Source organism: Aptenodytes patagonicus, chromosome 5 (assembly GCF_965638725.1).
Source record: "Aptenodytes patagonicus chromosome 5, bAptPat1.pri.cur, whole genome shotgun sequence".
Classification (NCBI taxonomy): Eukaryota; Metazoa; Chordata; class Aves; order Sphenisciformes; family Spheniscidae; genus Aptenodytes; species Aptenodytes patagonicus.
The window spans coordinates 8,787,245-8,814,595 of record NC_134953.1 but is presented as its reverse complement, the minus strand read 5'-3'; the positions used below and the strand labels follow the sequence as shown (position 1 = coordinate 8,814,595).

Below are 27,351 nucleotides of genomic sequence, written 5' to 3'. Positions count from 1 at the left end.
TTGACGGAGACTTCTGGTGGTGTGCTGTGAAGTACGGCTCAAAGCTTTTCCAGAGACAGAAGAAGCTTTGTGCCTGCTTCCCTGGTGCCTGCGTTACAGAAGGTTGGCAAGGCCTGTTCTGCAACAGGCTGAAGGGAAGCGTTGGTGTTAAGGCCTAGCCAGTTTTGGTATTACGTTACGTTCTGTATCCGTAATGGTGTCAGTTCTGACAGGAGGCCTTGCGGCATTTCCAGGCTGCTAATGCAGAGAGCAGCTCTAGCTACTCAGGCTTAAGCTTGGGGCGTTATCGGTTACATCTGAAGACAAGACTTCCAGTAAAATTACCGTTAACTGAAGGATGCCATTTGCTGAAACATGGAGCGGAACTGTAGGATGAGTAATGAATTGATGCATGTTTCTCCAGCTGAAAAGGGTAGACTAGACGGTCGGTAGCTTTTAATACCCAGTGACACGTCTACACAAATGTAAGGCTTTCTTATAGGTGCTGGGTCTTACAAGTGCTGTTTTGTCTACACTAATCTACTGTAATTTCAGAAATTCAAAATGGTTGTCTCTGGCAAAGTTTGCCCTAGCGATATTACCAAAGTTACCGAGAGAGAATATACGCTCATTTCTCTTCTTACTGGCTTGCTGCCAGCGTTCGGATGGGCTCCCCCTCCTTTTTTCAGACTGCGTCATTTTTTGTCCCAGTATTTGAAATTTTGACTACTGAATGACTTTAGTTCCCGTTCTTCATCTGAAGCAAAGTTAGCGCCTATTCATCAATTTGTAAGCCAAACAGGTTAGGGAAACAAAGATTCTCTGGTATCCCACCCTTCCTTAATTCTGAACTTGGGTTTCTCAGCCTACTGCGTACTAACCAAACGTATGGTTTGAAACCTGACGGGTGCTGTGGAGCACGTGTTGGTTTACAGAGATAAGTTTATGCTGGTGTAATAAGGAAAAGTTTAGTCAGCTGTGCATCATCGCTGTTGTCTTTGAAATGTCATAATCTAAACATCAATTGTCTTCCATTTAAAAATGAAAAACATGAAAGGGAGCTTACCTGCCGTGCTCCTAAATGCCCTTTCTAAACTTTAAATAGCTGCACAGTGATCGAGTTCATTAAAGATGTAGCAAATAGTCATCATTTAACCGTGTATCAGATGCCTCCTGCCTAAGAGCAGCATGAATAGTTTACGATAGCACAAACATTTCACCAGAGAAGATGTATTTGCAGTAGAGTTCCCTTTATTTCATAACATTAAAGCACACAACCATTAAATACACTTGACACCTCTATTGTGCTGTCTAAAAAGCTACGCTCCAGTGTACACGTGGCACAAATCTGGTGGCATCCACTTCGAACAAGTGGAACATCTAAATCAAAGCAAAGGCTTCACATAAAAAATAGATCTTACTCTCTGCAACTGTATTCTTAAAAAAAATGATGGCGATGACGAGATTGAATGGAAAGAAAGTGGATTACTGAAGCAACAATCACCTCCCAGATTTAATGCAGAAAGTTATTTTTATCAGCTCATCTGCAGATGGCACAAATGAAAGCTGATTAAGGCAAATGCTTCTTAAGAAAGGCGATTTCTTGTAAACAAGGAAATTATTTTTCTCTTCATCAGAAGCTCTTTCTCAGGAGTGACACTTGCTATGTCCCAGGCCCCTGTGGGACCCCTGCCTCTCTCACTGCTGCTCTCTCTTTCTGAAGGGATTACATGATGCTTTGTGGAATGCCAGCTTGCAGCGAGAATAGCTGAGCTTTCTTTGCAGGCGGCTGCAGCAGCAGAACGTGCCACCACAAGACTTTTCCAGTGGCCTGTCTGGCCTTCGTAATGTGCTTGGCCTCTGGGCTTTGGTATCTGACTGGCAGTGTAGCGTTTGCGACGTTTTGTGGATCGCCTATATCAAACTATTCACCAGCACAACAATTCAGTAAAAAAAGAGTGAAGGTGTATTAGGAAAAAAGTACCTTATTTTAAAGCCATATTAAGAAAAACTAAGCTATGCTTTCATTTTAAGAGCTGCTGTGCACAAATGCTTTGATCCCAAACTAATCAGTGTCTATTAATTAATTGGCACCTAATTAATAGCAACATAAGTCACTAAGCAGTCAAGTTTTTCTAAAGGGGAATTTCTTCTTGGAAGTAGAACATCTTCTCATGTCCTGACTTGGAATTTTCCTGCTTTTGTGATATATTTGACACCTTTAAAAGGCTTGTATTTTTCTCCATACATGTCTAGGCGATTCACTTTCAGTCCTGAAAAAGACAAAAACAAGTACAAAGTTAAAAGCGGAATGCTAGAAATCATGTCAGTCTGTATAGAAGTCCTGCTTGCTTGAAGCACGTTAAGATCGGTTACGAAGCTAACTTTCCTTCCTTTCACAAGTTCATCCCGTTTGAAACAGCAGAAGGGACCATTCTTGTCACCTACTCAGAGCTGCTCTGCCAGGGCAACAACTTTTTTCTGTTCTACTCAGTGAGCCAACATCCTCCTTCCAGGGGACGAGCTATTGAACAAATGAGTCCATCTTCCACAGCTCCTGTACGCTGCACTCGTTTCCAATAATGCAGATGAAGCAAGGAATTCTTTTCGCTCTAAATCATAATTGCAAGGACCAGCAATCCTGCTGCTATTAATTGAGTGCCCTGGTTTCGGCTGGGAGAGAGTCATATTTCCTTCCTAGTAGCTGGTACAGTGCTGTGTTTTGGATTTAGGATGAGAACGATGTCGGTAACACACCGGTGTTTTAGTTGTTGCTAAGCAGTGCTTACACTAGTCAAGGACTTTTCAGCTTCCCATGCCCTGCCAGCGAGAAGCCGGGAGGGGGCACAGCCAGGACAGCTGACCCAAACGGGCCAAAGGGACATTCCATACCATGGGACGTCATGCTCAGTACATCAACTGGGGGAGAGCTGGCCGGGGGGCAGCGATCGCTGCTGGAGGACTGGCTGGACATCGGTTGGTGGGTGGTGAGTGGCTGCATCACTTCTTTTTCCTGGGTTTTGTTCCTCTCTCTTTCTTTTGTTTCCTTTTCATTACAGTTTGTTATTATTATTTTATTTTATGTCAAGTATTAGACTGTTCTTATCTCAACCCACGAGTTTTCTTACTTTTGCTCTTCTGATTCTCTCCCCCCTCCCACTGGGGGGGAGGGTGAGCGAGCGGCTGGGTGGCGCTTGGTTGCCGATTGGGGTTAAACCCCTTATTCTGTATCTGTGTCATGCCCAGGTCCCGTACTTTTCCTGTCTTCTAATATAAACACACAGATATCATTCCCTTGGTCTATGGGACATCCCTCTAAAACGTCTGTTGGGTTCATTTAGTAAGAAAACTCATGGGTTGAGAAAACGAAACAACAACTGAGGGAGAGAGACAAACAACTAAAAACATCCCTGTGTTATCCACGTGATTCTCATGCTAAATCCAAAACACAGCACTGTACCAGCTCCTAGGAAGAAAATTCATTCTATCCCAGCCAAAACCAGGACATCGAGGAACACCAGTAGCTATTAATTACCGAACAGTTTCAGCCTGTCCCCTGCTTTCTCACAGGTCCGTTATCTCTGGCATCCAGCCACTGGATCCACTATGTTTTGCTAGATTTAAACTAGTGGGTTGCAAGTTTAAGAGGAAACTGCAGGATTCTGTTCTTACACAAGGACTAACCGTTATTTATTCAGTGAAGCAGTCAAGGAAGCAAAAGGACCATAGCCTGGTACCCACCTAGAAAGGTACTACATGTACTACCCCCAATTCTCATCTGCTGCCTTCAGTCATCCTCCTCCTTTCCAAAGGCGAGTCTTCGTTCTGTTAGGGTCTTAATCCTGCAAAGCTTGCTTGCAGAAGGATTTTACGCATGGACAACTCGCGTGATTTAAGTGTTTGCAGACTGAGGCCTTGTTTGCTTTAAATTTACTTTTGCACTTACCCTATAGACTTCATTCTGATTTTACTTGCAGATTGTTTTGAAGGTAAAAAACTAACCAGCTCCAGAAGGAAAGAATAAGAAGGGTATTCTTTAAAATTAATGGAGTTTTTTGACCACTAGAAAGGGCTTTAGTGGTACAAGGCTAAAGCAAGTCAAGAGCAGCGTGCTAAATCATCATCCATCACTCTTCACTAAAAGGATGTATTTGCATGTTTAATGCACAAGTCGACAAAGAAAAATCCATTCTTCTGTACACTTCTCAGTCTGTCTTAAGTAAAACGATTGGGAATTCACAATTCCCAGCAAGGGAGTCTTCCAGCAAGGGCAACTGTCAGGTCTGGGTAAATCGGACTTTACCTTTTTGGACCAAGCTGACTTCAGATCAGCATCTCCAATTAAAAGATTAAGAGTTTCCCACTTCATTTCCTACTGCTACTCATTCTGTCAGTACCAATTTCACCTAACAGGTAACACCCACCCACTCACCTGAAATTGCAAGCTGTTGTATCTTAAACTGGATGTTTAAACTTGGATTCTCCTCTGGCTTGGGGGCTCCAGACTGCAGGTTCACTATGCCCTTCAGGTTTGGTAGCTTCTGAGGGGTAATCTTGCCAACGTCCCATGTTAACACCTTGTCAGGAGAGAGAGGATATAGCAGTAGCTTTCTAGGAAACAACCTGTGAGGTTAAGTTCACGTCAAGCTTTTAGTTTGCAGGCTGGGTACAGAAAGTAGCCTGGTAGCCCTGAGAATTATCCCACTGGCTGGGAGGTGGCACGGTTAGGGCTCCTGCGGGTATGGTGTCTTTTCTTTCCCAGCATTTCTTTTGCCCTGTCAGTGTTCCTTAGTTGGTCTGTGCACTTAATACATCTTGTTCCCTTAGTCATGGCGATTGTTCCTGTTGTCGGAGGGGGTCAGCTACATCCACGAAGCAAGGAGAGTAACCACCACAAGGTCGTAGGAACTTAAACACGAGAATGAGGAGGACAGGAACAAGGCACTTGGCAAAAGGAGGTGTTTAAGCTAGAGTAACTTTCCTAAGGGTCGCTTGTTCCCCATTGATTCTTACGCTTTAAAGAAGATACGTGGAACCAAGTTGGCCCTTTATTCACCCACAAGAGGTTGGGGTTTTTTTGTTCTTATCATAAACTGAAAATTGTTGATAAATGCAGAAAAACCCCAGTTCTCTCGACTTCTACAAACTTCTGCAGTTACAATCCACCTAGTTATCCCAACTCTTGATAAAAACACAGTATAATTTATTTCTGCAGAGAGGAAAGGAGACTTCAAGTGTTTTTGTTGGTGTTTCTAACAGATCAAGGTCTGTTCTTTTCGAAACAAAACATTACTTGGAGAGCTTTCACTTACAATTCAGATCAATTGCTGAGATATTCCAAGGGCAGCAGAAAGCTCAGAGCAGGGTGTTAGAGCCAGCAGAATGCATTTCAACGGAACGGTTCCTGGGTACTAAAACGCTTTAGGAAATTTAGGTCTCCAACCCCAACTCAGAGGCAAGAAAGCAGGACTCCCAAGATACAGTTTTTTCAGACCCTTTGTTTTCCTTCCTGTCCATCTTCAGGCAGACCTTTTGGAACAGCTTTTTTCCTCATCTCCTGCTCCCTGTTTTTCTGGCTACCTAGTTTCAAGTCTACTGCATTTTCTCCAGATAAGTATGTTTTAAAGAACTTAGATTGCAAAATATACCATAGCTGAAACCACCAGCAAAATACTACTGCATCCACTAAAGAAAAATATTAGGGGGGTGAAGGAGCAGGGGGAAAGAGAGGAAGGGAAGGGAAGGGAAAAGAGACTGATAAAACCAGAAATCACAACTGGTGTGTATCTAAGTTTGAAAAAGTGAATTTTAAAGAGAAGATTTTAATTCACAAACATACGCTGAAGGGAAAGTTTTCTGCAGAGTGTGGAGCACTGCTGCAGTGCTCTGCAATATGCACGACTTGTTCTAATGTCATCTTAGATATTTAAATAAATAAAAACTTAAGACTTACTTTAGTAACTGGATCAAACGTATAGCTGCCTTGTGTAGCAGTGAGGTTCATATTAAGTACGGCCTTTGGCATGTGAACTGTCATGACAACTCCTTCTACTGTTTTCCCCATATTCTGTTTTGGTCCAATGGTAACATCAAATCTTCCTGAAGAACTGTTTTCCTTAAAACTGATCATGTGTTTCACGTATACAGGAATTGCCACCAAGCTGAAAAGAGAAGACAGCAGCTGAATGCACCCTGGCTACTTCTCTGCTCGAGAAAATAAAGCTCCCTCTTTCTCATAAACAGTTTTTGTGTTTCTGGCAGCTATTCGAGTTAGAACCAGTTTGTCTCAAAAGTGAAAAGTGATACTCAGCTCCTCAACATCATTGCTGAAGTGATTTTATTAGCAGAGAAATCACAGGAAAAAAAGATTTTCTTCCAAATCACTTGTCCTAATCTCTTTCCCTCCATCCGTTTATTTTTTTTAAGTAATCTCACTGAGCCAATTCTCAGAACAGCCACCACCAGTCAAATCAGACTTAGTTTGCAAATATCTGCAGCTTAGACTTTTTTGCTTTATTCTTTTTATGAAGATCAGAGTCCTCTATGTATACAGAGACAGCCACAACGCATCGAGCAGCAACAATGATTACCGGGAATGAATAGCCCTATATTACCGTCATGTGTAGTTTATCCCACTGAAAAACAGTTGCTGAGTACCAGCAGCTCACTGAAAAACCGTTTTCTTGTTTTAGGGCGGACAGAGCAACAGATGAGACAAAACCTGAGAACATGCATTTTAGCAACAATGCAAATTCCCCCCATAACAAGGAGAAACCTGCAGTTAGTCAGATGGAAAGCGGTAGACAGTATATCTGAAGAACCAGTGTGTCTAAATGGAAACGTACTTCTGTGAACTGACACGGTAGGAGATCAATCTGAAATTCCCATCGGGAGGAATAAACGAAAGGACTCTCTCAGACTCCCAGCGTTTGAACCGAATGCACGGATGGAAGCTGACGTCATCCAGCAGCCGTGGGTTCTGTAAGTAGTGGCAAAGTGGTAAGAGAAATCTCGTCAAGTATCAGCAGTTTGAACTAGCTCCTGACCTCTACACAATTCCTATTTCTTAGACTCTTAAGTATCATTCCTAGCCATTTTCTGAGACACGTTACTGAGCTAGATGGATTTCTGGTACAGCAGTCCTCGTGAGTGTATTTTTATGTACAGACAAAAGCCATTCCAACTACTGAGCAACACAGCAACTTCTACAATATAATGCAAAACTTGTTATTTTTCGTATGTGTAACACACAAAGTAGTGACTGCACTCTTAAAAATTGTTTAACTCTGATCATTAAGAAAAATAAATCCCGAGCAATTAAAATTCCCAAATACATGCTAAATTTACCATGAAAGAAAGAGAAAGATCTGGCATTCCTGAGAGCTTAATACACGAATCAATAACACCTTGGATTTCTGCAAAGACTGTGGAACCTGCGGTGGGAAAAAAAAAAAAAAAAGACACTTGACTTAACATTATTATCAAGGGCCTAACAAACATTGCGAAGTGCAGCTAGAGGGCACAGATGACATTTGCACAACACTCAAGAACACGCCAAGCACAGATAGGAAAGGTCATTCCAGTTACCTGTGGCCTGGGCAGCTTGCTAAAATACATGAGCCAGAGCAAACAGCTTGTCCCAAATCAGCCAATTATACTTGTGCCAGCTGTTACACAGGACTTGTACTGGATGTGCTTGAACTGGTTGCCAGCAATGAGCAAATAAGAATTTCAGAATATGCAAGCTCTGAATCTTCCTTTCTTTCATCCCTGTCCCGTCTCCAGAAAATTAGCAAGTTGTGTAGTGGTGCAGGGAAGTCGAAGCACATCAAAACAGTCAACGTCAAAACACAGTACGTTTGTGCTATAAAGCTCCAGATAACCTTGGTTTTCACAAGCATGGCTTGTTTAACGGTGGGATTACATATTCATCTTGATGTCAAATAAATCTATAGCAAAAAAACCCCAACAACCCCAAAGCAAGAATGCCAAGCATCTTACCCAGGAAAGGCTCATTTCCTTAAATGCCCTATAAGGACAGAAAGGCATGAGCAGGACTCTGGACTAATTAGCTCTACAAGCAAAGGTTATTTTAGAAGGTATTTAGAAGATATAATAGAAACTACTGCTGATCTAGTCACGGGGAAGGAGAAACTGTGGGTTAATACGTTGCCTGAAAAGAAGGGATCCTGTTTCAGATGAAAGCAGTTAACCATATCCCTATGAAACAAGGTAACATCCCTATTCTAGGGGAGCAATCTTACCTACTTTCTTAGTCCTAGTGAAGGTTAGGAAGAAAGATTCTTGCATTGCTAGTCCCCAAGGGATCAGAGCAGAAAAGAGTAGCTATGACTACTGCGGTGGATCCTCAGTAGGAAATTTAAATGCTCTGTGGACACTGATGGGACTTGAAATACATACAGAAATACAAACACGGTCTTGATTGTAACTCCTCAGACTAAGCACTCATACTACTCCTGGGAATCCTATTGAGCTAGGAGAGTAACACAGCCGTCAGGGTGTTCTGACCGTGATTGCCACCTTCTTTTAGTTTCAAGATGGCAAGAGTAAGAGCTGCACAATAGCTATTTATGACTATTCAGTTCAACGGTGGCCAAAGCGTTTGTCAAATTGGTGTATGGAACCAAACCAACATTGACTACTGCTACAACAGCAGCACTGAATGAAGAAACCAGAGATTTGCTCCCTGCCCCATACCACCACAAAATGGTGTCATGGAGTCTTCAGCTTTAGTAACTGGTGGCCCCGATAATGAACAAAACAGCAGGCTCCTCTCCACAGCATAGCAGTTTTCTTTTTGGATCAGTTTTTTCTGCTTCTTGGCACTGGCAACATTTACACAAGTTATCAGATTCCTCCTCAGAGTTAAATCTCCGATTAAAGATTTTTGTATTTGAAGATATCATGTTTCATTTACAGAAAAGGAAGGAGTATTATTATGCTTCATAGTATCTGGCTCCAGTTTTATATATAAGGAGAACAATACCGTCCAGCTATTTTGCACCAAGTTTTGTCTTGCTATCAGAAGAAAGCTAATGAAAGCTTTTGCCTTGCTCATTTGAGGGCCTATGAGGACTACAGTAAATTGTTGGCAGGAACAATGGAAGATAATTTTCTCATCGCATTTAAAACTTCAACTATTTTTTTCCATTTATATCTCTTAAGAGATAATCAATATACAAAGAGAAAACATCTAAGTACAGAATATTTCTCGTGGATGTTCTTGAAGCAGCCTAGAGCATATTGCTATTTTAAGATGAACTGAAGAAATACATTTGGGCACGTCATTTTAAATTCTGTATTTCTATTTAAGATATAGATTCATGTATATAAAACACACGCAAAAAAGGGGTTGGACTGTATTCTCTCTAAACATCAGCAGCTAAATGTAAACACATTCAACAAACAAAAAAGAGTTTGCAAGGCATCTTACCTGATTTGTCTATAATCGCATCAATTTCTTCAACGACATCAAAATAGGCTTCGTTGTTTGTGTATTTTACCCCTGCTCTGCGCCAAGGAATGTTTGACAACTGCCCGGTGGGAAGTGTGTCACCCACATTACTACTGCCTTAAAAATGAAAAGGAACTCAAAATCGGTAATTAGTTACAAGAGGAAGGTTTCAACTGCCAAAATTAAGAATCAAAGCAAGCTTTGCCCCCAAGAACTGCAGACTAGAAACTGGACCGCTAAAACGTCGTTCATTAGGTGATGTGAATGCACTTTAAGGACGTGTCCAGACTTTAACGGTTTTCAGACTATACCTTGCACAGCAAAAGGCAGGGCTCCAGTCAGCAGGAGGTTTGACTGGGAGTAGATGTGGGGCTAGATCCTGTGAAGGAGTTAATCACTACAATTCAAGACATGACAGCTCCTTGTGAGGGCCTTAAGCACGCCTCCCCCTTCTCCTAAGAATTTTAGCTGGCTGACTTCAGGGCTGATTTACTGATAAGAGTTGTTATGAAGAAAGGCCTGGAAGAAGCCTTAGGGAGGGGTCCCACCCCCTTTGCTTGGGAGCTGCTGTTAGGCTGAGGCTCTCACCCTTGGTACTCATCTGAGCTACCTTGCAGCAACATGACAGCCACGTCTGCACCTGACCACGTGCCAAATCGATCCAGACCCTGGCCCATAGACTTGATTTTCTGGCTTGACCTGTCTCCTCACGATGGACTTCCCTGGCGATCACTGGGCTGTAGACCCTGGTATCATCTGATCCCGACCCTGACCTGTTGGCTCAACTTCTGGTCTCCTTAACAGTGATGCCACTGCCCCTGCCTGCCTTGCTGTCACCCTCGGCTCCTGGTTCTTAATACCACCCAGTGTGAGATAAAGAGTTTCCTGAACTACCTAGTTATAAAGTAAACTCATGATTCTTTAAAAAGGAAAAAAGAAAAAATTCTTATCACTTCTAGGGCTTAGGTGACTGATCTTGGAATACCAGTATAGTGGAAACAACTCCCTCTGCTAGAAGTAGGTCTCAGGACAGGGCCACAGCTCACGCCTGCTTGTGCCCTTCAGCACAATGAATGTGGTAGTGTGTCCTGCCGCGTGAGACAGCTTCACTGAGGGGCTGGCGGTCAGCAGTTATCATTTCTACACAACCTGCTGGGTAGGCCCTCTCCTAGCAGCCAGAAAACAGAAGTTTTCGTTCTTTTGAGCTAGTAAAATAACTCTCACAGAAAAAGCCCTCCCTAAAGTCCACCTCCCCTATAGCACCTCGGTGCTATAACACATAGGGGAGGAGTTGCAACCACTTCCTCACTCCCACCGCATCTCAGAAGGGGAGCAGTTGCCGTGTCCGTGCCTCGTGTCCCTCAGCAGCCTTGCAGGGTGCAGCAGCGCTACACAGGCTGGGCTGGCAGGCCAGGTGGGCGGCAAGAGCTCTTAGGCTGCCGTTTCCCACCTGCTCAACGCTGAGCTGTTGACAGTGACAAGATGCAGGCCGCCCTGGGCAGGTGCTTTAGGCTCCTAGGGAATTCTAATAAATAAAACAAGAGGATTTAATGCTGCAACCCTTGGCTTCAGGAGTCTTAATTCCCCTTACAATGGTGCATCTAGTCCATTAACGTCATAAATATTTTTCGTAAGCGTAACTACTACCATCCAAAACCACATTTAAAAAAAAAAACCAACCAAAAACCAGAAATTAAAACTGATGAGATTTAGACTCAAAGATTAAATCACATGTGCTACCTCAAAGACCAGCTCCTCCGAGCACTATCTCTGTGTCGCCCTGCAGCCCACCTACTACCCTTCTCTAACACAATGTACAGGCAAACATCTCACATATCTCTGACCCCATGTGACACCTCATGGTGTATCTCCCTTGCACCCGCTTGCCAGACAAGCAGATTCCACCAGCTCAACTGACAGACATTTGGCTCTGTCAGTGCAAGACATACCCATTTACAACAGCCTGAAACCAGCTCCAAACGTGATGGATGCTGATGGTGGTGGGGGTGGGGAGGAGGCTGAGGACAGGCTATTTGCTTCCCTTCATGCTATCTGTTCCCAGCCAGCAAAGATTTATTAGATATCTGTTATATACCTTTCTATAATGATTTCTTATAAAATGCATAACCTTCTCCAATGCCCCTCAGTTATTCAAGGCTTGGGGCTAGCTCTGCACCAATCCCAGAGCACCCGTCTCCAGTATGTGCTGTCTGTGCTGGGAACTGCTATTCCTGAGGGACTTCAGCAGCTGTGGCTGGACCAGACAGCACCACTGGGGATATCAAAGGGGCCAGGCATAAACTGCAAATAAAGGAGGAAGTTGCTTTTATTCAACTCTTAATTGTAAGAAGTGGCAGGACAGTGGCCTCACCTTATGGATTCACACCAATATGATACTATTTTTTAGCTATGAAGCATGATGGGGCTTTGTTTTTAAGCAGCCAGTCACCGCTGAAAATTACTTATTTTCATACCTGTGATGGAGTTGACAACGGAGCGCAAAATTGTGGGAGGCTTAATCAGCTCCTTCAATATGTTAGATTCTGTTGCCAGTGGAAAGCCATTGTCTAACATTTCTTCTAGAAGTTCATACACAATAACTACATTGTCCTTAATTGCAGTCTCAGAACATTCGCCGAAGTAATCCTAAACAAATCAAGAGATTACAAAGGAGAGGATTTTTATTCCTGTTAAAATGCTTTGCAAAAATTTGTTTGTTTTTTTTTTGCTTACAGAAACCCTCCAATATATCAGGGAATTTTAGTGCCTAAAGTGACTAGCTACTTCTATAGTCTGATTGCATCATATGTTAAGGTTACATTTATCATCTAATTAGAAATAAAGACAGCGTGAACAGTGAAATTAATGTAATCTGGTTTACTAGTACGTATGTCCCAAAGGTTCTCCTGCTTGTGAACATTAACACATCTTCAGTTAGAAGACTTTTGTAAAATAAGGAACCTATCTTTTGGCGATGTCCAGTCTTCACAGAGGTTCCTTTATTTACAGTATCTGTGAAATAGGTTGAAAACTGACTCACACTTCGCATCTCTTTCCTCCCTACAGAGTGCTTCATGATTGCATGCTCCTTCTTGTCCATCTATGTAACATGGACAGTACAACAGCTTACAGAAAAAAGACAGCATTTACAAAGTGGGATTTGGGTTTTAGTGCATATGCACTGCTATCTATGAGTCAAATGAATACACAAAATCCACTGTCTTTTCCTTTGTACTCTATAAACCAGTGCTTGACTTAAAAATCACAAAGGGGAAAGTCACTGACAGGAGGGCTTATTACCCTTCTTTAAAGGAAGTTTATACAAAAATTCCCTTGGAATTATTTCAATATTAAAATTATTTAATGGTAACAGACCTGGAAAGTATCTGCTACTCGGTGTAGAAATTCAATTACAAAGAGTGGTGGCACTTCTGTCTGTATGACAGACACAAAGAAGATTTTATCCCGATAGATGCTGATGAGGTAGTGATGTGGCGTTGAGATGACAGGAGGCACATTCTCAACATCGATTGCTTTCTCCTGAGCTTCAAAGAAATAATCACACACAGATTGGCTCACAACGCTCTTCCAGTGCTTCTCCAAGAATATATCACCAGAACAGTTTATAAGAAACAGGCTGTGGATCATTTTCTGTTGGAAACACATTCAAAGAAGTTAAAATAAACAAAAGGATATAAGGATTGACATTATTTCTTCTCCCAGATTCCCCTTCTTACAACGGTTATTCTTTATTAACACACACTGTGAATTTAGAAAAAGATCTGCTTTGCTGCTTTTCTTTAAATTGCATTTTCTTTATTCAGAGGAATGTTCCACCACAAAATATTTCACAGTGGATTAAGTCACTAACATAGATCACAATGTAAGCAAGAACCTAGCACCCTTGATTTCCACTTTCATCCCTATTTGGTATTTGTAATTTATTTCTTAAAGAAAAGCTGACTCTCAGGAGTTGGCACTCACTTAAAAATGTTTGGCAACATGTAAGGGTAACTTAAACATCAAGTTTCCTATGACAGAGGAGTTTGCGTAACATTTACACACACAACTAAGAATTGCACTGTCTTAAAGATATAGCTCTTCAGCTTGTCAGCTTTCAGCTATCAAACTATAAAAGTGTTTTTTATTTGCTGGCTGATTAGTCTTTTACGTATGATCTATGCCAAGCTGCACTTTGATAAAGGGTTGGAATTCATTAAAAGTACACAAAACCAGGAGTTTAAATCTGGTTTAATGAATAAAATTGCCTCAAATGTGCTTGACGCACACGAAATACGTTTACATAAAATGTTTTACACTTAAAACCTAACTCACTCATGAAAAAGGGGAGTATGAACTGCAGATAAGGAATGTAACTTTTTTCTTATATCTTTAAAGATTTACAAATAACATGCCTCAGCCACTGATCCTTCATTTTATTCATGGGACAAGAAGCTTATCTGCCTTTTTTAAAAACTAATTCCCAGTCTATTTATCAACTTGCAATGAGATAATGTGAACTAAGTTGTTGATTCAAATGAAGTGAATAAACTATTTTCTCCACATCTACAGAAGAGATGAATGCTATCAGACTTCGGTTTACCTCTGTAGCCTTTACATCAGACAGATATAATGCTTTGGCTGATCTGCAGCAAACCATCCTCTGACAAAAACAACATCCAAGTTTAAACTCAGGCTTAGAAAACAAAACAAACAAATTGTGACCCAAGCACTGGCTCCTCACGGTGAAGTTAACCTGGTACTTATATCCTGCATAAATTCATTCTGTAGTTGAAGAAGCTGCCCCTGCCACTGGCTATTGATCCCTTTTGCCTTCCAGGTATTGATTTGAACAGGTCTGTGGCTCTGCAATTACCTATATCAGGAAACTGGTCCAGCCATAAATTGACCCAGAAAAAGGAGTTTCTGGTCAGATCAGCTTCCTGATGCAAGTTATACATTGCCGAAGAGTGCTACAGCTGGCGCAGAGGAGGTGGTGGAAATGGGCAGATGACAGCAATGGAGATATCCTGAATTGAAGTTTACTTAGCCTTTGGAGGAATTCAAACATGACTGGAAAGAGACCAAACAGTTACTGGGCATCCACACCTTGAAACAGAAGACCACCATCAACTCTGCATGTTCAAGAGAAGCTAAACACATCTACCAAAAACCTATCATAGTTTTCATTAATCTTAGGATGTTTGGCCAGGATCATGCCATAAAATACAGATAAAATTTGCTCCTTCGCTAATGTTAACTCCGGCACACAATGTGAAGATGGCACAGAAGCATCTAGATGTAAATGGCCCAGTCCCACAGAGATATTAAGGAGTCTAAACACTGTATGATTAAGCCTCATTCCAAAATACTGGAATAAGCACTTAGCTGCATCCAGAGTGAGCTCTTGTTGCTGTGTCTGAATCTAAACTGCCCAGAGTACTAGGCTGACCTCCCAACACGCTTGTAACACTGAAAAATGGTCTGGCCCTGCAGATCTTGACAAAACAAAAGTATGTCTTCCAAAGCTGACCAGAGAAGGTGAAAAAGGACTACTAAAGAAGGTAGTTAGCATGCTATTTCCCTCCACCTAAGTCAGCAGATGTGGGAAGGGAGCCAAGATCCGGCTTTTCAAATTCTAAACTCCAGCTGCTCCTTCACATGCATGACAGCAATGTGCTCATCTTCCTTGGGGCCTTGCCAGGCCTTAGATACCTCCTGCTAAGAGCACACTGTCTTTGCTGGTAGACACAAAAAGACCAATAGTCAAAATGTGGACAGAAAAACCCAACTAAGCCGATACGGTATATAAGAAGAAGTTCTTTTGGAAACTGTGATTGCCAATTTGCTTAAGAGTGGGAAAGCTACAAAGTGTTATTGCGTGTTTCTACTGTATCTCTCCCGGACCAAATTAATTTCTAATTATTAAAAAAATAGACAATTTTAATACTGTGAGCACAGCATTCTTATAAAGGAACCTTGACACAATTGCTTTAATCCAGTTTAACTAAACATGTTCTGAATTTAGCCAGCGCTGAACATTAAAACCCTCCAAAATCTCCTGGATAGTCACACAAAGGTGGCAAGTATAATCAACCACTGAATGTCAGTATTGTTCCACACCAAGGCAGCCCAAACATATGAAGGTGATCAGCTATAAAGCTTAGAATAGTTCTCTGTACATTTTAATATGGATACAATAGCATATCTGTTACAAATATAAAACCCAATTCCTAGTAAATGCACACAAAGCTGCACAGGAAAGTTTCAGTACAAGCAGCACCGGTAAGACTCCATTTCCAGAGGACTTGATCTACAGCCTACTGTGGAGAAGCTATGCTGGGTTGCAGGCAGCTTCGGACAATACTCTGACAAAGTATATCAGATACGTGTGCAGAGTGCTTTTAAGCCCTAGCAGTTGTCCTGCTGTTAATGTTCATCCAGATTCTATTGATCAGAAACAACTGCATTTGTCACAATATACTTTTAACAAGCACAGCCGTGCAGCAGGCCAACATAATCGCTACCTAAATACAGCAACTTCATTCTACTGTGCCTGCAGCAAGCTCCTGGCGCACGAAATGGCTGTGTTAGCAGGGCCTCTTCTTTTGCTGTAAGTTCCACTCAGGATATTAGACCACAACTTGATATTCAATTGAGGGAGGGCACGGGTAGCCAGCAAGGGCGGTAGCGTTGGACCACTGCCCCTGTTCACTCATCTGCCCCAAGCTGCCCAGGTACCGGCTGCGTTCATACCAGTGTTTGTGTGGCCTCGTGGTGAATTGGAGTAGCAAACTGATCCAGGGGGCCATGCTTGGCAGATTATAGCTTTACAGTATCTCTGGAAACTGAGCAGTAAAATCCCACCTAGCTGCCTACCCTATCTTCTGGGTAGGAAGATAGGGATTACAGGATTTCTCATGATACATAATTATTTTGCTTCTAGCATAAGAGTTCCCTTCAAAACCCCCCACATACTCCTTTTCTCCTTCACAAGTTTTAGCAGTACACTAATTTGCTGCTAATTTGAAGTGCTCTGGAAAATCGAAGCTCTCTCCTTGCAGCTTAAGTACGGAGCAGGCAGACCCACGGGCACCAGCCCTGCCCTATCAGTCAACGGGGCAGCTCAGCTTGGATGCTTCCCTCTGCCGGAGCTGACTATCGTAAAGAGGCTCTTACAGCAGCGGGGACATCAGCCTATTATATGCAAGACTAAGTCATCTGATTTATCCCACACACTGTCAAACAATTGGCACCAGCCAATTAAAGACGCGTTTCATGCTGGATATCTTACAACTGCTACTACTACAAAAATATCTTATGTAAGCTATTATTTAACAAAAATTACTTACAGTGCTCCCAATACTGAAGATTTCCCTGCTACTCTACTTTTTGAGTGCCAGATTTCATTTCAGACACGTAGACATCCCTGAATTCATTTCTCAGTACCCTTCCTTCTTCTATCTCACCAGAACATTACATTTGCAAAGAAAAAAAGATTAAAAAATGCCGAACATAAGAAATCAATCCAGTAACAGTAAGATTCCTCACACCAATAGGTCAAGTTAATACTTGTGGCCAAACAGCAAAGCATGTTAAGAGCTGCGACACTTTGAGGGTAAAGGTCTTGAATCAAAGTTCCTAAGTTTAAAAAAACAGTAGCAAAAGCACACCATCAAAATTTAAGAATCATGAGAGTCCCTGTGCAGCAGCGTACACACACACCACTTGGAGATGGCAGCGTAAAACCACTCTATGTAAAATACTGTAGGTGTGCTTCTAGGACTGTTTCAAAAGGACATGCCTCCCACCTCTCTGCTTTTAGGCCCTACCTAAGAAGCAGACTGAAGACGTACGTGGATTATTATTTGCATCTTTAGTCCAGAGCAAGCCATTCAAGCTCATTTTTAGCAGGCCGACAGCCTTCCATACTCCTGCCTGACTGAAAGGCATCTTACAGGCACTGCAGCAACAAGCAGCCCAGCAGAGGTTTTGCAACTTCTTCTCACAGACTTCCCATTCGTGCTCTGACACACGAAGCTCCATGAGATTCTTTGTAGTCACTTCCATCCTACCAGAACTTGAAGTCCTCACAGAAGAACTAAGTATTTTAACTAAGGCGCCTTCAATATGCTGTTTCCAAGTCTGTATCTTTTCTTTTGACTAAATCTGGGTTTTGCAATGTTACTGTTTTTTCAATCTCTTGGCAGAGAAACATCTGGCCTGAAGTCACAGCAGGCTCACAAGACAAAAGTGGAGCTCGTTGGCAAGAGGGAGAGGCTGCGAGCGTGGGAAAAAGACTGATTGCACGTGCTTGTCCTTAGCTACAATTAAGTACTCTAAAATGTAATTAATGCAGAAATACTGTTACCAGCTGCTTTTCCATAACACTGAACTGAGCTACAGTCAAAGCTCTGAAAACCAGGACGTGAGGTATTTATCACTGACCTCTCAAATGCCCTTTAGAGCTAGTAATAATTACTGAAAACGGCTCAAAATGGGACCATCCCTTGGAAAGTATTCCACAGCTTCCATGTTCCCTGCATTTGGCATGGCTGCTCTGAAGGGTGGAAGGATTAGTGGGGGTGGATTGTCTGAGCCTCTGTTATGTATTTGTGGAAATGAACTTCTAGCGACAAGCGAATGGAAAGTAATCAAATGCTTAAAGTAATCTGGAGAAACAAATAAGCTAAGATAGGCAGTTCTATTTCTATTTTAAAGCTAGTATTTTTGTCACAACCAGCTGGTCGGTAGTTTAGCTTTTTCCTATAAATTCAAGATGTGTCACAAATGTGCCACAGATGTGGCAAAACTAGACAACCTTTGCTCCCCACCTCCCCAACCCCATTCACCGGCTCTTAAAACAGCAAACCTAATGAAGAGAAGTCCTATTAAATACTTGAATGACATTTTCAAGACAGCCAACATGGCAGCTCAGAACATATGTATAACTGGCTGGACCAACCCTGACACAACATTAGAAGTTGTGGTTGAAAGTGATATACCTGGAAGTCTCAGATCTTACTAAAATGTGAATGTTCTGTAATTTCACAGTTTTTGTAAGGCTCCTATCATTGTTAGCATATCGTACTGCTGCTGCTCAAGTGTCATTGATCTTTTTACTTGTAAGATGCCCTCAGCTTAGGTATCTGCACATTAAAGTAAAAACATTTTTGCAACCCTTCTGAAGTGCCTGGTGTCCCTCTCTATTAGTCAAGCAAAACTCCCATAATCAAATCAACTCTAACGTAACACCCTGAAGTGCTCGTGTCCGTACAACTACTCAGATGCGTATTTTACCAGCAAGATCATCCCTATTAAAGACTAAACACTTTGCTTCCCAGATGCTCAGTATACATTTATTTATCTTTACTCTCATTTAAAACACTGTTAGTAACTTTCTGGAATTGTTTTTGAAAGGAAGTAGTCCTTTGAGAATACTCTGAAGTTGTCTTAAATCAGTGTTTGGTATCCATAACAAAATTTCCAACTTCCTCCATGCTTTTACCAGTAAGAATCACAGCCTGCATAAGAACTTGTACAGCATTTAATCTACTGACTGATGAGCTTTCCAATAATACATTTGCATGGTGCCTCTGTTCATTTTAGTTCCAGTATAAATCTTCTAACTGCTGGCAAGATAGTTCCATCTCTTGCCAACAGAACAATATTAGATCCTCAACAATCGAACTGAGTAACTGCAGTTCCCTTTGGGACCTGCAAGAACAGAAAGCTTCACTGTGAAAGCTGAAAAAGCAAGAGTTTCTTAGAAAAAACACCCACAAAACAATTAAAAATTCATTGCTTAAAGTACATTTTTACACGAAGATGGAACATTTCTAACACAATTTACATCCGAATCAGCCGCTTTAGGACTACTAAGGGACCACCTAAGAAATTCACTCTCTGAAAGCAGTACTGAATAGACAGAGAGGACCAAATGGACGCAGGTGAGGCGAGTATCTTGTCATGCATTTACTGTCCGCAGGATTTTCAGGAACAGATTGATAATTAGACCCATATTCCAGCCAAACCATGGAGAACTCTGAACAGCCAAGGCAGCAGGAATCGATGGAAGGATAGAAAAGCCTCGTCTCAGTAGTTCTTTGGGAAGAAGTTTTCCATCGTGCTCTCCCAATTCACTGCTCCAGTAAGTCTGACGGGCCGGAGCGACAGTGCTACCAGCTTTATACTGCTGTTTTTCACAGGCTCTATTTTAAGAGGCACTCGAGGTTCCAGAAAGGACAAGCACAGTGCCAAAGAGCCATGCACTACTGAAATACTAGATGAGAGCCAACAAGTATCACTGGAACCCTGCTGTAAATGACAGCTCTTACTAATGTGTGTGCACTCCACCACAACTAGGCCAAACGCAGACGGTAGAAAGAAGGCATATAACTGTTTTTACCTCCCTCTCTTCCATGAGAAGAGAGCAGAGCGGCACTCTTTAATTCTTCCATCCTATATGAATAAAATCAGGCTCCCAAATACTGTCTTAAAGAATCTTCTAAGAAGTTCTCATTAAAAAGCAGCCTCTCATGCATTATGTTGAATAAGCATAAAAAAGATTTCACTTATTTTCTGTGTATTAACTAAGTTTTGAAAGCTATATGGGAAGCTGTAAGTTGGGGGAAAACAAAAGGGAAATAAGAGGAAGGAACTTAACATTTTGAAAAGGTTTAATTTGGTTTCTTCCCATTATTACAGCCATGAAGTACAGCTGCCACTTGTCACCTGCTGTTCAGACCTCTCTACCTCAAGGACTTCAATTTCTCTGTCATGAATCCTCATGACAAGGCTTCTATTAAGATTCTTAATGCAGAACTGCTTGTAAGGAGAGCTTTGTTTGAAAGAGTAACTGGGACTTACCTGGTGCATAGCTATTTTGCACAACAGGAAATTTCATTTCTGGACAAGGACAGCAAAATTAAGCACTAGAGGGCGTGGAGCGGTCTTAATGTTTAATTTGCCATCTGCAAGGAATTTCAGGTATGTGCACACAGACAGAAAAGAACCTGCTTGTCCCATATTTTTTTTCCAAAACCAGGTTTGCTTGTGTTTTTGAGTTAGCACCCAACACACCACAGATTCAATCCTAGACATTTACAGTGAAATACCATTCAGATTTTTTTTTTTTTAAACAAATGAGAAGCTATGTGTACATAGCTGGGAACTGCCAGGTGAATCAGTCTCATGGTTGGCACAGTCAGTTCTTTTGTAAAACGTTGCTTCCATCATTTTACCTCTTGCATGAATAATTTAATTTGCTTGTGCTTTCCCTGCAAAATAGCTTTTCCTCTCCCATACTGCAGTCTGCCTTCTATGAACACGAATTTTCATTATTCAAGTATGATTTTTTGCCTGGTTGTTTATACAATAGCTACATTTAATGGTGAAGCTATTCCTCCAGTCTGATCAACCTCTAATGGGTACAAATCATTCATCACACTGGAAAGATGGTAAATGCATTGCTACTTCAAAGCAGATAAGCACGGAAACAAAAGGAAAGAAGCGACAACCTCCGCTCGATTACCCTGTTAGGTACTGAAAAGGGCAGAAGCAATGTGCAATGCACAGTGGTGGATGATAACGGATTAATTTCCAGCGCATATTATGCACGTTTACACTCGCAGGGCCCCTTGCTAATGAAGCAAGTACGGCATGACCAGAACCACCATGTTTGCAGCAATGCTGCTGAAGAAAAGATTCAGGTGGCCTAGGTGCTACCCCTCCTGCAGCCCCCCTGCCCCTCCCGGTGCGGCTTTGCTGCAGGTTTTGCGTATAGCCTTGAATGGCAGTGCCTGCATCATCCCTCCTGCAGGCCCTGTGCCATCTCCCCTAAGAACGAAACTAAATTACCTCCCTGTGCATAATCCCTCCTTCTCATCACTGCTTATCGTCTTAAGAGTTACCTATGTAGATGCCCCCCGGACTGGGATACCGATCCGAGGAGACCCCCGGGCAGAAGGCAGGCCAGCCGCTTCCTCGCCCGGCCTCACGCCGAGACCCCGCACACCCACAGCCCTGACAGGCGCCGGCCCGGCCTTCGCTCCAGCACGAGCCGTGCTGTTCCGCACACGCACCGGAGCCCAGAAAAACAGGGGTTTTATTCAAACACGGGGATAATTTTGTATTTAAATGGACACCGAACAACGGAAATAGACGCAGGTAAAACGGGAAGTCTCGGATTTACGGGGCAGTCTCCCGCTACCACCGCTGACGGGGTTGTCACCCCTGTCCGACTCCAGCCACCCGGGACTGCCGGCGGCTGCGTACGGGGCCGGGCACAGGCGGCTCCCGCCGGGGGGGGGATTCCGCGGCTGCCGCCGAGGCCCGCCCCGCCGCGACGACGGCCGCCGCTTCTCCCGAACACGGAAACCAACGCCCCCCGGTGAGGCCTCCCGCAGCGGCCCGGGCCATCCCCCCCGGCCCCACGTACCTCCCCCGGCCCGCTGCGGCCCGCTCGCCCCGGCCCGGCTCGGCCCGTCCCGCTCCCGGGGCAGCGGCCAAGATGGCGGCGAGGCCCGGCAGCGCGCGGGGCCGCCCCCCGGCGGAGGCGCAGGCGGCCGGGACGCTGCCTGCGCTGAGCGGCGAATAACGGGCGCCCCCCCAACAGCCCCGCCGGCCCCGCTGCCGCGGCCAGCCGCCCACCGCCCGCCGGCGCCCCTCGGCCTCGGCGGTGGGCAGAGGACGGGGGCTGCCTCCGGGCGCTAAAACTACCCGGGCGGGCGGCGCGGCGGCGCACCGCTGGGCAGGAGCGGCGGGTGGCGCGGCCTCCCCTCCCCTGCCCGTCAGGCGCCCGGCACAGCCGCCCGCCCCGCCGCCCCCGCCCCCCAGCGGCGGTGCACGGCGCGGTCGGCGGGGCGGGCCGGGGCCGGCGGGCGGGCCGAGGCAAGCGGAGCGCGCTGCACGCCGCCCAGCGCGAAGATGGCAGCGGGGGAGCCGCAAGCCAAGAAGCTCAAGCTGGAGCAAAAGCAACTGAGGTAACGGGCGGCGGGGCCGCGGGAGGGGCTCTTCTTCGCGAAGAAGCCCCAGCGGATACCGGAGGGTCGCTGGGTGCCGCCGGTGCTGCCCTCGGTGGAGGACGGGACACGTGCCGCCGCGGTGCGCAAAGTCACGCCGGGAGGGTCCCGCCGCGCCGGGGGCGCCGGCCTGGGCTGGGCTGGGCTGGGCTGGGCGCGGGGCGGTTGCGGAGCGGTGCGGGCGGCCCCGCCGCGGGACCGCGCTCCCCTCCCGGCGGCGCCGGGCGCACGTGGAGGCGGGCGGCGGGGCCGTCCCGCTGCGCTGCGGCTGCAGCGGCGCCCCTTGCTCTCGCCGCCGTCGCCGTCCTGGCGGCCGCCCCGCGGCTACCGGTGCCCGGCCCCGGCGTTTGCCCAGGGGCGCCGCCGGGCTGGACGCCCCGCGGCCGGGGCAGCGGCGGGCGGGGGCGCCGCCGCCGTGCGGCGGGAAGCGCGGGGACCGCGCCGCCTGGTGTGCGGGGCCCTCGCTTTGCCTCGGGGCCGGGGTCGGTTAGAGCAAACGCGGTTCTGAGGTCCTGCGTGGGGTCGTGCGGTGAAACGGAATGCTGCCTGCAGCCACAGCTACCAGCGTTTGAAATGCAGCGTGGGTTGTCACCCCGCGGTCTTCCTCTCTGAAAATACCCTCCGAAAGCCCCGATGAATACGCTTGAGGGGGTCTCTGTCCCCGTTAGACGGGAATTTAGTTATCTAAAAATCCTCGTTAACAGATACGTTTTCTTCAGGACACGTGGAATATTTTTAAGTGTTTTCGTATTGAAATAATCTGTGCCGTTTGCTATACTTCCTTATTTGTGTCATCACTGTATATTATCACTGACTGAACCCCATCTGACCGATGGCCTGCACGGAAACAAGTCATTTATTTTTAAATGTCGTGGCAGAAAATGACAAGGTTTCTCAATGCAGGAAGCACGGTCAAAATGAGTACTGAGAGAGCTATAGCGGAGCTTTTCTTGGTGCAGTTTCTGGTTTGTTTTCTCGGGATTATTCACATGAATATAACTGTAAGATAGCTGATCTCCTTCCAAGTATTCAGTATATGAAGAGGATTAATGACATAAGGCTTGAAAGGTCCAAAATTACCTTGGCGATAGCTAATAACTTGCTCAAATACAGCATAAAAGAGATGTACTTTAGTCCTGAGATGAGAACAGTCCCTTTCGGTACTGATGTCCTTACTGAAAGAACTAATCCTATTAAATTTGTCAAAGTCAGGGTACTTGCTCCTTTGGCAGCTGAGTGACTTTTCAAGTCTAATAATAGTTGACAAGCTCAGTTGTGGATAGTGGAAGAGGAAAAATGTAACTGAGCTCTGAAAGCAAATAAACGGCAGGCAGCAGTGTAAAGTTGTAATTAAAAAGCAACCGTTATTTCCATGGGCCTTAAAGCAAGGCGGGACAAGAAACTGGGAATTGCAATGTTTCTGTTTATGAAGCTTATTAGAGGAAAGTGCATTTTACCTGCTTCAAGCCTAAACATGAAAATTCGAAAATTTGAGAACATTATTGAAGAACTGAGTTAAAAACGTAAAGGATGTTTACAGTGGAACGAAAGGCCGCGGTGACATGCTCCAATAACAACTGATTAAACTGAAAATAATAGTTTTGTGAGGTACGATGGATAAAACCTGGGGAGCGTTGTTAGAATTTGTGTACTCTAATTCCGTTTCAAGTTATTTCAATATGAAGTGTAAACTGGACTCCAGCTCTGTTTCATCAGAGGAGAAATGCCATAATCAGCTGGTGATCAAATAAAGTTAAAGTGTGCTGCGGGCCGCAGGTTGGACTTGTGAAGCGGGTGAGGTGGTTGGACTAGATTTGGCAGACCTTTGCACACGTTTGAACGTAGCGGCAAGAACGTGTTTGGCCGAGTGCTGCTGTGGGACTTTGTCCTGTGTTAAAAGCCAGTACGGAAGGTACCAGAAGGGTCGAGGTTCCTTGGCTTTGTTGTATTTGTAAGGAGGTTCGGTTGTTAATGCAAAGCCCTGCTACATATGTCGGGAGTATTGGAAACGGTTAACCTACAGATTAGAAAAGAAGTGAAAAATCACTTGAAAAATTTGGGAGATGATAACTTCATATTTGTTACACCAAGAATTAGAGGAGAATTCCTTGTTCTCGACATCTAGATCTGAGACTCTCCAGCCTCTTCAGAAGACCATGTCTAATGGACTCAACAAGGATGGTCTTGTACCTTACTTATTCTCCCATACAATACGAACCTGAATCTTTCCTGTGGCTACCGTGAAAACTATTTTAATATAAAAGAATGACATAAAAAAGTTAAATTCCAGTCTGTAATATAAGCTGTACCTTGTCAACAACAACAAACGTTTCCTTCCCCTATATTTTTTTTCATCATTTTCTCTCTCAAAGTGGCATCAGGGAGGTTTCATGGATACGGGTTTTTTTTTTTTTTTGTAGTCCCTTTTGATCCTTTCAGGCAAAGGAAAGCAAATACTGTTCCCTCGTGAGGAAGGCAAAGCTGACTGGGTTCAGCTAAGGTTGTTTGAAAGCAATATAGGATGGCTGGCATTTGCCACCCGTTGGGCAAAACACAAAGCCTGAGACCCAAACTACCGTTCCCAGCTCAACAATGCGTTGTGCTGACATTAATCTGCTGGGCGGCAGGTTTTGCATCGTCTTTATTGACGGATGCAAATCCTCGCTAAAACCAACGTGCTTTAGGCAAGGCCATTAATGTGTGCTGTATTGTTTCAGGCTTCCGACTACATCTCTGCTGTATGAAATAAAATATTATTGTGTGTGTAAACTGTTCTGTTTGAACAGAAAATAGGCTTGCAAAACCGCAAATGGCTTGTCACTGAGTAGTAGCATCAACTTACTAGAAACATCATGAGGTGTTACTTTAAAGGAGAATTGCTAAGGATTTGTGTCCTTTTGTATTTGGTTTGGTTTTATCTTGGAAGTCTGTGAAAACTGCAGCCAGACTTCTGTTAACAGACTGGTACAGTTACGAAAGAATTTGGACATTCTCTGTAGAAATGTTTGAGCTTATATGTACATGTCTGTATAGAAATATGTATGCGTGCAGAAGGAAAAAATGAACAAACTGGTGAAATCCTCCGCTGTGAAGTCCCCTCCGCTGTGTTACGGCCTTCTGGCCGTTCTGCAGCTGCTGTATTGATTGAATAGTCGTGACGTGGTTGGCTGTTTGGACAAATCAGTTTATCTACATGAAGACAATGTAAGCATTGAATTTGACAAATACTTTATGCTAAAAGTACAAAGTACAATATTCCTCTTCTTCTGTTACTATTAGACATCTCTTCCATTTCAGAATAAATTATCGAACACTCTGTGGGTAATTGTTATCAAAAGCAGTCCTTTGTCATTACTGTTCCACTGGATTTTAGACAGCTTGATACTGGTGACTGTAAAAAATATTGCTAATTTCATGCATTTTTAATTTTCTTAATAAGCTGGCTTTTAATTTAGCTTATTCCTTCATCAGCTCTCTACAAATGAAAGAAGATTCTGAATATTTTAAATTAGCTGTGACAAAGCTTTCAGTTAGAATTGAGTAAATCGTTTTTCTTTCCATTATCTCTATTTTTTTTTTCTTTTTTAACTTCACCTCGCTCCCCATTTGTATTCATTTCAGTTTCTGTCTTCATGGCTTGTACTTTTCTCACTTTCCAGTTTCTCAAATCTGCGAATACGGGTAACTTTTTCCGTGTCAGTACTCTTAATGGCCTCTTAGTACAAAGAAAGATCTGAGACTCTAGCACCTTGCTGTGTTTGCTCCCAGAAGAATAAAAGCAATAGACTTTTTCTTCAGATGGGTATTTAGACCCCTGTAGGAAGCCGACAAACAAATACTTTTGAAGACACTAGCAACAGACTTTGCTAATTTTGCTTTATTTAGGACGTAACAGCAGCAACCTTCCCTTCAAAGTTGTGTTGACAGAAATATATCCAAAACCGGAATGACTTGCAGCATGGAAAATACCTCGCACTTGCAGTTCCGGCGCTCGTTTCCATTGTTCAGATACGTAACTCTCAAATTACTGTTTAGATTGACATGTGTCTTCACCTGGCCTTTGATGTAATCCTGTGGGATTTCTCACAGCGTGTGTCATATTTCCACAGTTTTGTGTTCTTGTATTGGCGAAGCTTGTTATGGTGTTTTCATCCTTTTAATTAAGGTAATTGCTTGCTTTACGGGAGGGAGTGTGTAACCTGAGGAAAGAGGAGGTCGTGGGAAGGCTCTTTCTGCTCTGGACCATGAGCGTGGCTGGCGTCTCTTTCTTTCATTACTGATGTTACCTGCAGCCCACCTGGCAGAAGAGTCATACTGACGAACAACAATAGTTCAGACATAATAGGCTTTACTAATATCCTGCAGAAAAGTACGCCTCTGACTTGGTGTGCTGCCTCCCTGAAGTCAACAGGACTAGTCTTGTCCCTAGAGCTGCTTACACGCTTGATTACCTGTGGGAGGGGAGCCAGCGCAAATATGCCTATTTCATCATGAATCTTGAAGTTCCTGTGAATTTTTCCGAGATTTGCGAGTTCCTTCTTTTTCAGCTTGTGTAGAATTACTCATCTAATCAGACCTACTAATGTTACTTATAAACAGACAAGCAAGATGCCCGGAAAGGAGACTTGCGTGAACGTAGAGGTAGTTGGATACGGTGTCGATGCAATAGTGTGAAATGCGCTTTCTGTAGAACAAGACCTTGGCTTACTCTATTATTGCTGAGGTGTATTTGATGTGGAAATGTTTGAAGCAAAACTCTGGCTTGTGATTCAAGGTTGTGATATTGAATTTGAGTAGTTACGTACACAGGCATGGTACACAAGTATTTCACAAAACCAGTTTCAGAAGCAGGGAATAGGTTGCTATCTAAAGGTC

At 43.8% G+C, this 27,351-nt stretch overlaps 2 protein-coding genes across 4 annotated transcripts in view; one reads left to right on the top strand and one right to left on the bottom strand.

Annotated features, from left to right (window-relative positions):
* Positions 1-1,210: 1,210 nt before the first annotated feature.
* On the bottom strand, positions 1,211-22,515 carry AP3M1 (adaptor related protein complex 3 subunit mu 1). 2 transcript variants are annotated; one of them, XM_076338468.1, is made up of 9 exons: positions 22,497-22,515; positions 12,830-13,105; positions 11,929-12,100; positions 9,434-9,571; positions 7,327-7,412; positions 6,825-6,958; positions 5,933-6,140; positions 4,412-4,556; positions 1,211-2,252 (listed from the first exon to the last, which is right to left on the bottom strand). In XM_076338468.1, the coding sequence occupies exons 2-9, from the start codon at positions 13,100-13,102 to the stop codon at positions 2,152-2,154; spliced, it is 1,257 nt and encodes a 418-aa protein (XP_076194583.1). In that variant the 5' UTR covers positions 13,103-13,105; positions 22,497-22,515; the 3' UTR covers positions 1,211-2,151. The 2 variants fall into 2 exon arrangements, with proteins under 2 accessions (XP_076194583.1, XP_076194582.1); XM_076338467.1 differs by lacking the exon at positions 22,497-22,515 and adding an exon at positions 21,894-21,978.
* Positions 22,336-27,351, top strand: part of ADK (adenosine kinase) — a 306,651-nt gene continuing 301,635 nt past the window's right edge. For both annotated transcript variants that reach the window (XM_076338471.1, XM_076338469.1), the window contains exon 1: positions 22,336-22,437. In XM_076338471.1, coding sequence (XP_076194586.1) covers positions 22,382-22,437 — 56 coding nt within the window. In that variant the 5' untranslated portion in view covers positions 22,336-22,381. The remainder of the gene's footprint in view (positions 22,438-27,351) is intronic.

What these genes read in the sequence shown, in the direction of transcription:
- AP3M1 (XM_076338468.1), bottom strand. Translation starts at nt 13,102, where the DNA reads ATGATCCACAGCCTGTTTCTTATAAACTGTTCTGGTGATATATTCTTG. An exon ending in GAGTAGCAGATACTTTCCAG is followed by an intron (nt 12,101 to 12,829) that starts GTCTGTTACCAT and finishes TGATTTGTTTAG; the next exon opens with GATTACTTCGGCGAATGTTC. An exon ending in TACCGTGTCAGTTCACAGAA is followed by an intron (nt 6,141 to 6,824) that starts GTACGTTTCCAT and finishes TTCTCTTTTCAG; the next exon opens with CTTGGTGGCAATTCCTGTAT.